We start from the raw sequence: 14508 nt of genomic DNA on the forward strand, positions 1-14508 counted from the left end.
CATCAAAGGCAGAAATATCTAGAGAGAAACTTGCCAAACATAAGGACAAGAGACAAATACCACTCATGTCCTACTGGCTACGTTACTGTTGGCTGAGTTCAGCTCTGTGGCACATACCTCTGAAGCATGTTTCTGTATTGTCATCAGGAGTAACTGGAAAGCCATTCATCTACATGACTTTGCCTCTTCTGTTTTGATCAAGCTGCCCCTACCTTATTCCTAAAAGAGTACAACATACATGATTTAAAGAAAACATTAGTTTCCAAATAAAAAAATACAACTTGGCTTTATTTCTGTGAAATCTTTTGAGATAATTTATAAGTATGAAAGGGTGGTTTTATTTCTATGAAATCTTTTGAAATAATTTATAAGTATGAAAGGGTTTAAATACAATCACACCATCATTGATTTCATAAAACTCCTCTCTTCAAGATCTAGAGACTGAAGAGGCACTTGCTGTTTGCGGACAGGTAAGGCGCTGTGCAGTCGGCTTTCTTTATAGACACAGTTCACTGTGATTTGCATTTGTCAGACTCCTCTTCCTCAAATTCCACTAACGGTGCATGTCTGTTGGCTTGGGATCCTTCGCTGAAGAACACCTTTTTTATCCTGCCATCCTTTGGAGCTTTTATGGTATGCTGCAGAAACAGAGATAACAGTGGTAGTCACGCCAGTGAGTACCAGGCATATACCAAGCCAGAAGAGGCAGACAGACATGAAAATACAGCCAACACCTTCAATGCTTTGTAGTGCCTCTGTTTGTTTATACACATCTCCATCCAGCAAGAAAGTGGAAACACTGTTACAGGGTTTATTTATTTATTTTATTACTATATTTATTTTTATTATTTATTTTACAGTGTTCTATTTACTTTTATTGAGAAGGGTCAATATTGAGCAGTAACACACTCAAGGACATGACTGGGAAGCTCTTGTCTACCTAGAGGTTTCAACCTGGTTTGACATCAGACTCTCATGTGGGAAGCTTACATGAAGTACTAGGACTCAGGGTGTAGCTCAGTGTACCCACCTAGCTGCATAAGACCCTGGGATCAGTCCCAGAATGACAGCACAGTGCTGATCCCTGGGCTTTACTGGGGGAGGTTCAACTTCAACTTGTCTCTGGAAGCAGGTCTACAAAGCTTCCAAAAGTAAATGTAGTATTTGCCCAGGGCTAGGAGCCCCTGGCCTACAGTCTACTGTTTGCCATCCTTACTTAACTCAGCTTTAGGAAATAATGACAGAGAGTCAGCTTGGACAATGCTGATGAAAACTTCATTAAGTTCAGAATGACAGCTATAGCTTCACAAAATGAAATTGTATTACCAGAAGGATGGTTGATTTAGTGTCTTTCAATTAATACTCATTCAGCTCATGACCCTTATAGTATTTAAAGTGTTATTAACCCATCAAGTAATGCAAACAACTAGGCCCAGCTGTCCCCAGGTCTACTTGGCAACTGAACTTTGACTGTACATACCTCCATCTTCATGGCAATCATAACCATCAGAGAGTCTCCAGCTTTTACTCTGTCTCCAGCTTTCACAAACACCTAGAGATGGAGAGAGGCATTGAAACACAGGTCCTTCTTGCTCTCCAGAGTTGGTACATGAATAAACAAAACAGAAGCACATGCCTACATGTCTGTGTTATTTGCTAAAGACAGATAGAAGCACCAGGTAAACTAGAGACTGCTGTCCCATCCAGCATGGCTGGCACTGGTGAGTGTGTATATGCTTCGTCTCTTAGGTTATGATCTAGCTGCACTGGATTCAGATGAAGAGATTTTATATAACTTGGTACTGTTTTGTTTTTTTCATGAATATAGAATAAGGACAGCCATGCATGTCTGATATATGGAAATGACACACAAAAGGACAGAAGGACAGATAGCTGTAAATGTCTAATACAGGGTGGAGGATAAAGGTCCTGACTAGCTTTCTAGTTTAGGAGGCCAAACGTCTTTTTAATTAATACAGTTACTAAACAGTCTATAAAGGCATCGCCAGGAGAGTTAGATCACACAGTCACAGGCAACAAGCATCTTTGGATGCTCCAAAGACCGCCTGAACCTTGGTGATGGTCCTTTGGTACAGCCTCCAGAAGCCAATGTATGTGCAACCTTAGATGTAAGATGAAAGTTCTCCGCTGGCGTTCCTCACTGCCTGAGGCTGGTGTGAACTGAGACTGATCTGAAGCAGATCTAAGTCTGTCAGCTCACACAGTGGAGTATGTGGGAGATTGTGAGTATTTTCCTATTTTTTTTGTGTGGATTCCAATAATATACAGCTGAATTGAACTGAATTTATTATTATTATTTCTATCAGTTGGTCTATCTATCTATCTATCTATCTATCTACCTACCTACCTACCTACCTACCTATCTGTCTTTGCAGTACTGGTGAATGAACAGAGGACTTCACCCTATAGGAGGCAGGTTTTCTATCACAGAACCACATCTCTAGCCATGATGGTGTTGTTACGACTTACTGTGCTGGGGAGACCAGATCTCTATCCCTACAGAAGTTACATCATCTTGTGTTTTGGTCTGACTGTCTGCATTCTGCTGCAATTCATGTTGAAATATTAAACCCAAGGTGATGGTTTGGAGATAGGATTTCTCAGAAGGTGATTAGGTCACCAGGAATCTGTACCATCACAGAGAAAGCTCAAGAGAGGTCCTGTGAGATAAGACGGTCTGTCTGGTGTGATACCAAGAAGACGTCTCACCAGCCATATAATCCACTGGTGCCTTGCTCTGAGATTTTCTCAACCTCCAGAATCAGGAAGGATAAACGTGTGTAGTTTCAAGTCTGATGTGTATGAAATCCTGTGCTAGCAGCCCAAATGGATGAAGAGGGTAATTAATATCACCTGATTCCACCCTTAGACTACATCAGCCACGTGGCTTTCTGGGTGTGGAAGTGTGTGCTAGTAATTTCAGCTCTTGGACAAGGCAAGTGCTCTAAGTCTGAGGTCAGTCTGGGCTATAGAGTGAAACCCTGTTTCAAAACCTCAAACACAAACAACTTCCCCTCCAACCTGCACCCCACCCTGAGCCACATGGGTCTTACCAATACCAGTCTTACAAAATTTATTTTAACGCAAATGCAATATGGCGCTATTTCATGACAAAATTGTTTGTTGTTAAATTTCACATTAAAATGTTGACTTTCTAGGTAATCTTTGGTGAAGATTCTATTTGCATTCTTACATATACATTCTGAGTCAGGTGTGGTAGCATGCCCTAAGAGGCTGAAGGAGGAGGATACTTTTGGCCCAGGAACTCAAGACCAGCCTGTGTTAAAAGAACAACTTCGCTTATTTGTATTCATATTTGGATTCAGCCCTCCTCTCTCCTCTTTACTTTGGCACGGGCACTGAAGCCAAGTCCCGAGCACACTAAGCACACGCTGCTCTGCCACTGAGCTGTACTCCTGGATCAGCAGGAGTTATACTTTTGTTTTTTGTTTTTGCCCAGGGTGACCCTCCTGTTTCAGTGTGCCAAGTTGCTGAGATTACAGGCACAAGGCATCAGGCAAGAAACATTGTACTGTGATGTAAACTCTTTCCTTCAAAATAGCAGTCTCAGGGCTATAGAGATGGCTCTGTGGTTAAGACCACTGGCTGCTTTTCCAAAAGACCCAGTTTGGTTCCCTGGATCTACACGGAAGCTTACAACAGTGTCTAACTGCAGTTCCAGGGGCTCCAATGCCTGCCTGCCCTCTTTTGGCCCCTGTGGGCACTGTACACATGTGGCATGTAAACATACATGCAGGCAAAACATCCACATATAGAAAATAAAACTGAGATAGAAGAAACAGATAAACAACCTCCCCCAGTAGTTTTGGGGTGGAGTTCAGGTGTAGAGTTTTCAACATGTATGAAGCTCTGGGTTGAATTAAGATGCTTGCAGCCCTCCACTACTCCCCCCTCAAACCCAGTAATTTTTATGAAAAACCAGGCAAATAGTTATTTACATTGACAAATGAACCACTATATTCTACTATAATCTTATTTTCTTGAAATGAGTGCTTCCCAATGAGCACAGTGTAGGAGGGGAAGGGATTACAAGGAAAGGATACAGCAAACTTCAAAATGACACCCTTGTCAGCCATTGCTGGCATCACTGACAGGAGTCCCTCGATTACCTTTTCAATGGTTCCAGTCATGGGCGCGATGGCGCCTCCCTGAGTTCCTTCTGCACTCACTGGAGACAAGTACTTGGGCACTGGAATGCCGACTTCAATACTGCCTTCCTGTACACAACAGTGAGCATAGGATCATGATCTTCTCTCTTTCCCACTAGTCCACCAGAGGAGACGGAGAGTTTTCAAGCTATTAGTAACTGTTAGCTGTCATCAACACCAGGTGCTAATAAACCTTAGTGATCTTGCTTGGTCTCCTCTCCTGTGACACAGAGGTCATGGTTTAAATGCCTGACCAGGGATTAGGAATTAAAGGACAGGGCCATAGGTACGTCACAGTCCCTTTCTGGAAGTGGTTTTGGTAGCATCTTTACTATGGACAGTACAGTGTTCAATGAGAACTTTACACTTATATAGACACGATGGCCATTTAATTGTCACAATTCTCTAAGGTAGGCATGCTTACTAGTCAAGGTTATAGATGGTAGAACCAAATCCCAGAAAGGTTACCTGTATAAGGTCACACCCCTGCTGAGTGGCAGGGTCAAGGCTTAATCTGGGACTCTACCTTCTAGAGTTATTTGTCCTTCTATGCCCCTTCTCCTAGCCTAGCACTCTTTTCTAGCAGTTGGAAAACTAAGGCAGGAGGACTGCCATGAGTTCTAGCCCAGCTTGGGCTATAGACTGAGACCTCATCATAACCAGAGTGGGAGACATCACCATAGAAAACAGGTAGATAGTGTTGTCCAGGAGGATGAACTTGGATTTACTGGCTACTCCATTGATAGAAGACTTCAGGTAGGTACAGCCAGCCTCACTGGAAAGATCACCCAGGACTCGGAAGGACTTATTTTCAATCTGGGGGAAAAAACATCTTTAAAATAATGACCATGCAGAGTTAATACAATCAGAACATCTTCATCATTAGCAGTTTCAAAAGCACATTTTTGAATGAACCAAATAGAATCCCCCTCCAAGATTCCTAACTAGAACAACTTAGATACAAATATCAGTAAGGTAATTAAAAGAAAAAAAACTAGATATAAGTTATCCATGTATGTATAATACCACAGGTGAAAGTTGATTTGAGAACAGAAAGGGCAGCTTTCTTTTCTGAAATGGCTCAGCAGCGATGGCATGTGCTGCTCCTGCAAGGGCCTGAGTTTGGGTCCTGCACCCACGTCAGACAGCTCACAACTGCCTTTAACTCCAGCTCCAGGGGGTCTGATGCCCTCTGCTGTCCTCTCCAGACCGCTTCCCTCAGCTGCACACATCTACCCTTATAGTCACATAACTCAAAATACAAATAGATAGACAACAAACAAAATTATTCAGTTCTCCTAGCTGTATTACATGCTGGTACTCATCCAAGTTCTTAAGTGCAACTTTCCCGTGCCAAGGTCAGCAATGGACCAAGATAGAGCTAGAGCCCACACACACATAGTTAGAAGGCATTTCTTCTACCTCACCAACACACAGACCTGATCCATGGGCTGTGACTATGATCAGAAAAGACAGAGGGGCTGCAGTCTGATCACAGTTGTCTTGTTCTCAGAGCCTGTGCCAGATGACAAGCTATGTTGTCTCAAGGGAGGTTGCTGGGAGTCCTAGCAGAAAGCGGCTATCATCTTTGCAGCCATCTCGAGCCATATACCCTGACAAGAGACTTGTTTTCAACAGTCCACAACAGCTGAGTACACTCTGATAAACATCCTGTTTTTCTCACATATCTTGTTTTGTTGTTTAGTGCCCCCAGCTGCAAGGCACACGTGGTAAAGTGTCTTCAGCTGCGTTCCCCTGCTTGTGCTTATATATACCCATGATTTTCTTTCAGTAAAGGGGACTTGATCAGACTCTCTGTCTTGTCTTCATCCCCACTCTCTCTCTTGCAGACCCTGTTGACTGACCCGCACTGGCCAAGTTACCTGGCATCCAACATGAGTCAGGAGGTGGCAAACAGATACAAATTTTCTGTCATGAAGAATGTTTTCTCAAATATATATGTAAGAGAAAATTTCCCTCACACACAGAAAATCCATTTAAATCTATGTTTTCCTTTCCAATTCCCAACATATTTGTTTAGAAGTCTGTGTCTATTCTCTGTAAATCTGCTGTTGGGGCTGAGTAAAACAGGTTACATGGCAGTTTGTACACTGGTTTCCATCTCTCCTAAGTTAAAGATGACATTTACTCTACCTTCTAAGCTACTAAAACAGCTGTCTGGATATCTGTGAAATCTTAGGGTATGAAAGTTGTCTAAAAGTTCACAACAACACATTTATTCCTGTGACCCACACAGGATAAATTTACTAGTCATCACGGAACAAGAAAGATCCCCACATGAGAGGTATCAATGTGAAGCAGTGTACGTGTCTAAGTGAGGAGAGTTCCCATGGCTCTGTGACACTCACACAGAGAAAACCGCTGAATCTCTAAGTGTTGGACATCACTGATAAATCCATTCTGTAGAATTTGAAATCTTTCAGTTCATATTAAAAGTGATAGATTTACTGAACTTGTAACTGAATTCTTATATTTTAATACCCTTTAAAAGAGCCAGGCAAGATGGCCCAGTGGACGGTGCCTGCTACCAAGCCTGATGACATGAGCTTCATGTTTGAGCCCCAGGAGCCTACAGTGTAAACGGAACTGATTCCTGTGAATTGTCCTCTGACTTCTACACGGGCTCTGTGACCCATGAGTGAGCCCACATACAAAACAGACAACAACAAGAACCTTCTGACATCTCCGCTTGCAATAGACTTCTTTTAATTAAGGGCTAGCATAAGCTTTATCCTGCAGCTTCTTACGCAATGACTTAGTCTCCTTGGGATTTCTAACTGTCATTCAGAGAGCCTGTAAAATCAAACTATCTTTACATTAGGACCAATATGCTATCTGGTTTTTAATACATTTTCCCCCTCATGAGTATGGAGTAGAATTCTCTAGAAGCTACTGGACCTTTGAGAATGTTACACTTTACGATGACTAGTGTAAATGGGTATGTATGTGATCTTAGATGGTTTTTCTAGTCTTCCCATAACCCAACAGCAACAAAAAAATAATTGGATTAAAATATAGACAGGCAAAGGTAACAGAAAGTTTCCCAAGAATACATACTAATGGCTAGTAAGCACACACACACACACACACACACACACACACACACACACACCTGAAAGAAAGGGGAAAAAGCCATTATCCTTAAGTCACTTATAAATCAAAGCATCAACACCTTGCCACTTCACACCAATTAAGATGGTTGTTATTCAACAATGGGAAAGGGAGGAAATCCCAAGTGCTATGGCCAGGATACAGACACAGTCCTGGGCACTGCTCGTGAGAATGCAGAACATTGCAGTTACTACAGGAAACTACCGTAGTTCCTCAAAACTGAAAAACAGAATTACTGCATGATGTAGCAATTCTACTTTTAGATACACACTAAAATTTAAAACAGCTTTGAAGAACTATCTGTGCACACCCATGGCTAGCAGCATTTTTTACAACAGCCCAAAGTCAGAAAGAACACTTCTGCCGTCACACATGAATAAATAAGAAGGCAGTGCATGAAAATTATCCACCTCCAAAAGGAAGTTTTGATCCTTGAAGACATGATACTAAAGTGGAATGTGCCAGTCACAAACGGACAAATACTAAATTATCCACATCACCTACAACATCAAGCTGACGGAGGAAGGAAGCCCAACAGTGGTTCTCAGGAACAAAGGGGAAGAGACTAGCTCAGTGGCTCTCAGCCTTCCTAATGCTGCGACCCTGTAATACTGTCCTTCATGTTGTGGTGACCCCCAACTATAATTGTTGCTACTTCTTAACTGTAACTTTGCTACTGTTACAAATGGTAATGCATATATCTATGCTTTCTGATGCTCTTAGGTATCTCCTGTGAAAGGGGTCATGACCCCCAAATTGAGAATCACTGCTGTAGCTGCTTACAAGGTAGAGTTTTAGTTTCAAAAGATGAAGAAAACACCTCATGTTGCACGAACCACCTTCTAAACATTTGTGTTTCTGCCAGTGCATCAGTGCTACTCTCGGCCGTGGGTGGGGATGCTCCTTTTTGCAACGGCTGATGGTTGTTGCAGAGATGTACAGGTGGTCAGTGTGCTGAGAGTAAGAGTGGTGTGAGAGTGCGGGCCCACAGATGGGTACCTCTCTCATCCCCTCCAAAGCCGAGCATCGAGGAGGAGGATATGGAAAGAATAGAAGATAAAAGAGGAGGAGGAGGTGTTCTGTAAACACGGTGAACGATGAGACACAGGTGTTTGTAATCAGGGGCACAGTAACTATGCACACCTGCACAAGACCGGGGACGGGTGTCACCTTCTTAAGTCGTGCAACTAGTGGGGTGTTGTCTATGACCAGCAAACAGCTCCTTACCTGTGCTCACACAAGCAGCCCTAACTAACTCAGTGGGCTGAAATAAAGTCAGGAAGGTTGGAGGACTAGCTGAGGACAGGGGAGGGGTAAGAGGGTGATGGAAGATGGAGTGTGTCCCCAGTACACTGCATTTATGAGATAAACTCCCAGGAAGAGAGGAAGAAAGGCAAGTTTTTGTTTGTAGTTTTCAACAGCTCCATTGATGGGCAGCGGTGATGGCTGTGCAACGTCAATGTATTTGTGCCACACTAAGCTGCACGCCTAATTTTCTTAGATTTTCTGATAGCTCTTTGCACATCTCACTTCCCAATAACTTTTAAGGGTTATAGGGTTCCTACGCCTGAAAACCTGAGGGCTGCTGTTTCGGTGAACGTGTGCACAAACCTGAGGGGCTTATTACCCATTTAATTCAAGGCTATTCTTTTTGCTAAGTTTTTATGCTTAAGGGAATCACTGAAAACTGAGTAAACTAGTCAGAAACAATGCAGGGGTGATTCCCTCAAACTGCTCTGAAATAAAAACGCATGGCATTCTCATTACAGTCACAACAGTCAAACAGGAAAGTTGAGGAGAACCGACCCTACTCAGGATGAGGGAGACAGGATTTGGTTCTGAGCAACAGTCCAGAACCAACAAGGCTTACCTGCATGTCATATGACCCATCTCGGTTATACGTCACAGCTATGACTATATCTTTATGGAACAAGGGAGAAATTTAAGAAAAAAAAAAAAAAGAGAAAACATTATGTAACAATGGACATGACACAATTCTCCCCCTCAACCTTAGGCAGCTATTCAAAGAAAAGGCGACATCTTAACTCCTGGGGATACAATGCTTTTGTTAGCAAAGTCTCTGACTGAGTTCTGTACAGACCAATTGGCAAGCCTTTCTCTTTTGAAAATGGACTTCTAATATTCCACACATTTTCACCTGCACACAAAAGCTACAGTGATAGTGCAGAAAGAGCGATCAACTAGAAAGAGAAGGTCTAGTTTGAGAACCAAATCTACCATCTGGCTTCTGCTGTGACCTTGGCTCAATCATTGTTTCTATTGGCCAGCCATTAAATGGGTGTGGGAATGTAATAACTAAGTAATTAAATGTGAAGTGCTTTAACACAGTAACAGATCATAAGAATATGAGATGATTCATGCTGTACACAAATATGGAATTGGGTGAAGACTGTTCTCCAAGTTGGAAATCAGAAGTTTTGTACAGGTATTCTCCTGTAGTATCTACAAGGCCCTGGGCTCGATCCCCAGCAGCAAACATTTTCGTGACTGGAACTATGCAAGTTAATACCATTTGATGAACTCCTGAAGTCTTGGCCATCATCTGGATGTTTCCAACTTGAATGCTTTTAATCTTGATCTTCTCTACAACCCTGATTAGTTATGCCCAACTGAGTGATGCTGACATCTTGCAATGAACACGTTAGGCCACTGCTGTCCCTCCTGCCTCACAAGCTCCATGCTGGCATGACTACTCTCCCATCCAGGTTGAAACCCTTTACCTTTGCCTGACATGATGTCCAGTGGGCAGCACTGACCGCTAAGTTCTTTCTTTTCAAAACCTGTCTTAGGAGTCTCTCCCTTCCCTTCCTGGTGCTCTACTGGAGTGACCAAGGCTGACAGGCTCTGAAGACATCTACTGGGCCCTCCCTGCCTCCCATCTCAACCCTTCCAGTTCCGTATTTAAATTACTGTCCTAGGAGCAAGGGCCTAGCCTCCCAGCATAGTTTCCTATCTTTCCCCTCTGTGTGGCTCAGCTAACAGCAAATGGGAAAATGGCCCACCTGATATCCCCACAGGGCTCTCTGCTGAGGGATTACTCCTTCCCCATGCTCTTCATACCACCATGGGAGGCCACACCTTACTTATAGCTTATTTATAGCTTATTTACATGACATGTCCTTGGGAAGTGTTGGCCTAGGTCTTTTGAACTCTAGAACATTTCTAGACTTCTACCTATAAAACGATCATGATTCTCTTCATACCAATTTATGAGAAAGTTTTCTCTTAAAAAAAAAAACCCACAAAACCGAATCTATTCACAAATGAATTCTATTAACCCTGTGGCTGGCACCTTCACATACTAAAATACCCACATTCCAAACACAAACACACACACACAAACACACACACCACACACACACACACACACACACACACACACACACACACACACACACACACACAGGAGACAGAAACTGTTTTACTCTTTCCAACATCTATCACCACAATTGTTTTCGGAAGTTTTACACTGAGTAGGTGAAAATTCTCCACTCTGTGTAGTATAAACACACTTTAATTTTTTAGGAGAAAATGTCTTCAATTATACCAGATCATGTTTTTCAATTACAAAAGAGTAAAAGTGTTAAGTGATGTAATGCAAGTAGAATTGCAGCAGAAATCTGACTGTAATTTCACAGCATGAAACTGTGATTCCCTCCCCAGATAGTTTTGTCTCCCATTGGAGACTCTTAAACAGCCCGGTACACATTTAATAAGACATGGAAATTTAGTGGGTGTAGTGTTATGTAAGCATGCACTCCTTGGAGTATGGGGTCAAACCCAGGCTGCAATTAGTTTTGTTTGACCTTTGGAAAAGTACTAATATCTGAGCTCTGTGCTTGGTTAAGAAAAGTTAGTTGTTGAAAATAAAGGTGGCATTAATAACTGTGAATTTTATTGGCCTGCTCTGAAAAATGCAAATGAGACAGTCTCTGGAAAATGTTTAATATTGTATCTGAAAACCTTGAATAAATTTGAGCTATTATTATTACTATTGAGGGCCAACTCACAGTTCTAAAAAAAAATGATCACTAGTAACAAAATAATATATAAAAGATTCAAGTTATAAACACAGTACTGAAACACATGGTCATTTTCATTAAGAAGACTGAAGAATGGTCCTACATTCGACTCATATGGGCTTCGTGTCTGGAACACTCCCCAGGTCACTGCTCATTAGCCTTTGCAAGGCCTCCCTAGAATACTTCCAGGGAGTTACATTCAGAATCAGAGCATCTTTGTGGAACAGTGTTAAAAAAGAAAAGTATATATAGTGAACAGCAATCATGGTAGCTTTTCAACTACGCACTCATTCATTTTTAAATTAAAACGTTTTTAATTCTAAGAAAATTCAGTACAATTCAAAACAGCACTCAGTGGTTTAATGAAGACCCATGTCAAATAGCACAGTTGGCTCAGATGAATTTCTGTGGTACATGTGATTTTTCTGTTTAATTTAGGTTGGAGAGCACACTGCAAATTTCCCTGACTCTGATGTGTGCACTCAGAACATGGGGTGGCTAATGAGACAGCCTCAGACTTTCGAGATTGCTTTGTAGGACAATATGAGTAAACACTCCAGCTCAAGACGCAGGGATTATCCACTTACACTATGGAGTGGAGGGGCATTTGCGAATGTCCTGGAGACCATCCAGTGTATTTCTAGTAATGTCCATCTTGGCTAAAGGTGACACAATAGTTACACTTGTGAAGGATGCATTTGCTGCACAGGAATGACGTCTGTCATCTCTAGAGTCAAGAAGGACCTGCTCCGCTCAGAAAAGGGTGGCTGACACTGGCAGGGAGCTGCTCTAGCTAGTAGGGCTGCTTTTTACAAGAGCTGCCATGGTTCAGGGATACCTCACATCTTCATATCCAGCATTCGTCACGTACTCTGCATCTCATGCACACTGTCCTGTAGCAGAAGGGACAGTCACTGGCTCCCACGGAGTTCTGACCCTCTGTATCCTGCCTGGTCATGACTCATTAACTGGCTTAGGTGCCAGTGTCTTCTAACTTTAGTTTAAACGTTAGTCTTTACACTGCACCTTATCAAACTAGTACATGGTTAAAAACCAAAACCACCAAAACCAATACCAAAACCAAACCCAAACCCACAGAACTTTTCTAACCAAAAAGTGTTAGAAAAGCCTGGAGTCGGAATCAAAAGGAGTGGCATCCATAATGCTCTGTGCTGACTGGCCTTCAGCAAGTCACCGTGCTTCCTGTGCTTCAGCATCTACACATGAGCAGTGACTCCCTCATTCCTGTCGTAAAGTTGTTATGAAGATAAACACTCAGGTGACTGGACATACACTAAGTGACAGCTCTTCAGTGACCCGTTCCATCTGGATCTCAAAGCGCTGCCGGGAATAGCGAGCTGACCCTCCATCTCCCACAGTTCGAAACAGTGTTTTCTTATCCAAAAGCAATGCTCTTAGAGCAGAGGAAAAGAATAACGTGCAAAGAAAGACCTGCCCTAAAATCACACATCCTGGCTGCCTCACTGACACTTCGCCACACTTCATTTCAGCTGTCTGCTAGGTATGTCTTATGGTTTATTTTCAGAATACTTAAACACACGGAAATAGGGAAAATATGTACACCATAAACACCATGGCCCTAGGCCATCAGTTCCACCTTGGCCATTTAAAAACTCCAAGCTGACCGTGTTTTGGTTTAGTGTGTTCTGTCTCTACACTCTGCAGTTCTCCTGTAAGGAAATATCACTCACCACTTTTACCACTTCTCAGAGTCATGTTCCTGGTGTAAGAGATATTCAGTCTTCTCCCACTGCTGAATGAAAACGGAGAGAATTGATCTAGAAAAAATTTAAAATACAACAACAAAATTACAAGTATCAAGCCCCCCAAACACGTATGCTTTACAAAAGTGAACGTAAACCACAGGTTCTTGGGTGGCAGCTCGGATGTGTGTTCTATTTTAAAATTAGGCTAGATGCTCTCACTTGTATCTCAGAGACGTTTATTCGAGAAGTTCCAGCTTCTCTGGAAGAGTGAGCACCTGTGAGTCAGTTCCTGTTGTCTGGTGGCACAGAGGACCCCATCGGGACTCAGTCTCTACCAGTCATGGTCTCCCTTTCGCTGTGCCTCTGTGTCACTAGCTGTGGTCTATGTGCTGAGCACACACACTCTGCTGGATACAACCCAGCGGCTGTGGGACAACTAAATGGAAGCCATCTAGTGTGAAGTCTGTAACTGTGATACTTTACAAACCTAAAGACGCAGTTATATTCCTCAATATAATGACCATGAACAAAGCTAAAATTTAAAGATGTGAACACCAGAATCCTATAGGAAGCAGGAACATATAATAATCCTGAGGCTAAAGAGATGGGTGGCTTAATGGTTAACAGCAGGAGTGGCTTTTCCAACTCCCAGATAGGTGGAGGTTTACAACCATCCATAGGTCCAGTCCTGGGTATATAATGCCCTCTTCTGGCCCCCATGGGCACTGCATGTATATAAAGCACAGACTTACATGCAGGTAAAACACTCACACACATAAAATTAACCAAAATACAATTCTAATAATAAAAAATAGTTTTAAGAGTTATGTTTACTCCAATATTCAGCATTATCTTGAGTAAGTACTGTGGGGCGGGTTTGAGAGAGTGTTATTGTTTTATTAGTTTAGAGGGACAGACCTTTCAGTGCACAGCTGACTGAGGCTGTAAGCCATCCTATGAGGGAACTGTCAGGAGGCGGTTGGGAAACCATTCATAGCATGTTAGAGAAGAAGCATATGTATGCAAACCATGACAACTCTTTCCACAGTGCATCCTCTGACACCCTCAAAGGCCTAAACTTCCATTCAGACAGATACTCAATCACAGGATGGAAACACAGAGGAAGAAGAAACTTAATAATGAAGCATGACTCACTCACAGGAGTCTGATTCTCCAGAGTTCCATCCTTAGACCAAGGGCACTGCCTTAGGTACAGCAGGTACGGTGAAGCAAGCCACGAGGGCAGTGAATGCACACGGCCAGCAGGGGTCAGCACGAGATACAGAAGGAACTAGTGTTTGCTTAGAGACCCATTTCTGCATTGTTAGAGCATTCGTGGAGCTCATGTAATGAACTCAATAGTGCTTATGTGTGCATTAGTGATATATGCATGTGTGATATATGCTCTTATGCTTA

At 42.5% G+C, this 14508-nt stretch overlaps 1 protein-coding gene across 1 annotated transcript in view; it reads right to left on the reverse strand.

The window, feature by feature from the left end:
- Positions 1-259: 259 nt before the first annotated feature.
- The window catches only part of Mccc1 (methylcrotonoyl-CoA carboxylase 1), a 39855-nt gene continuing 25606 nt past the window's right edge, over positions 260-14508 (reverse strand). Inside the window, exons 14-19 of the mRNA XM_028763706.1 lie at positions 13078-13164; positions 9193-9242; positions 4869-5006; positions 4152-4259; positions 1481-1552; positions 260-638 (exon numbers count right to left, since the gene is read on the reverse strand). Coding sequence (XP_028619539.1) covers positions 510-638; positions 1481-1552; positions 4152-4259; positions 4869-5006; positions 9193-9242; positions 13078-13164 — 584 coding nt within the window. The 3' untranslated portion in view covers positions 260-509. The remainder of the gene's footprint in view (positions 639-1480; positions 1553-4151; positions 4260-4868; positions 5007-9192; positions 9243-13077; positions 13165-14508) is intronic.

This window comes from Grammomys surdaster, unplaced genomic scaffold (genome assembly GCF_004785775.1).
Source record: "Grammomys surdaster isolate TR1022 unplaced genomic scaffold, NIH_TR_1.0 62, whole genome shotgun sequence".
NCBI classification, from domain to species: Eukaryota; Metazoa; Chordata; class Mammalia; order Rodentia; family Muridae; genus Grammomys; species Grammomys surdaster.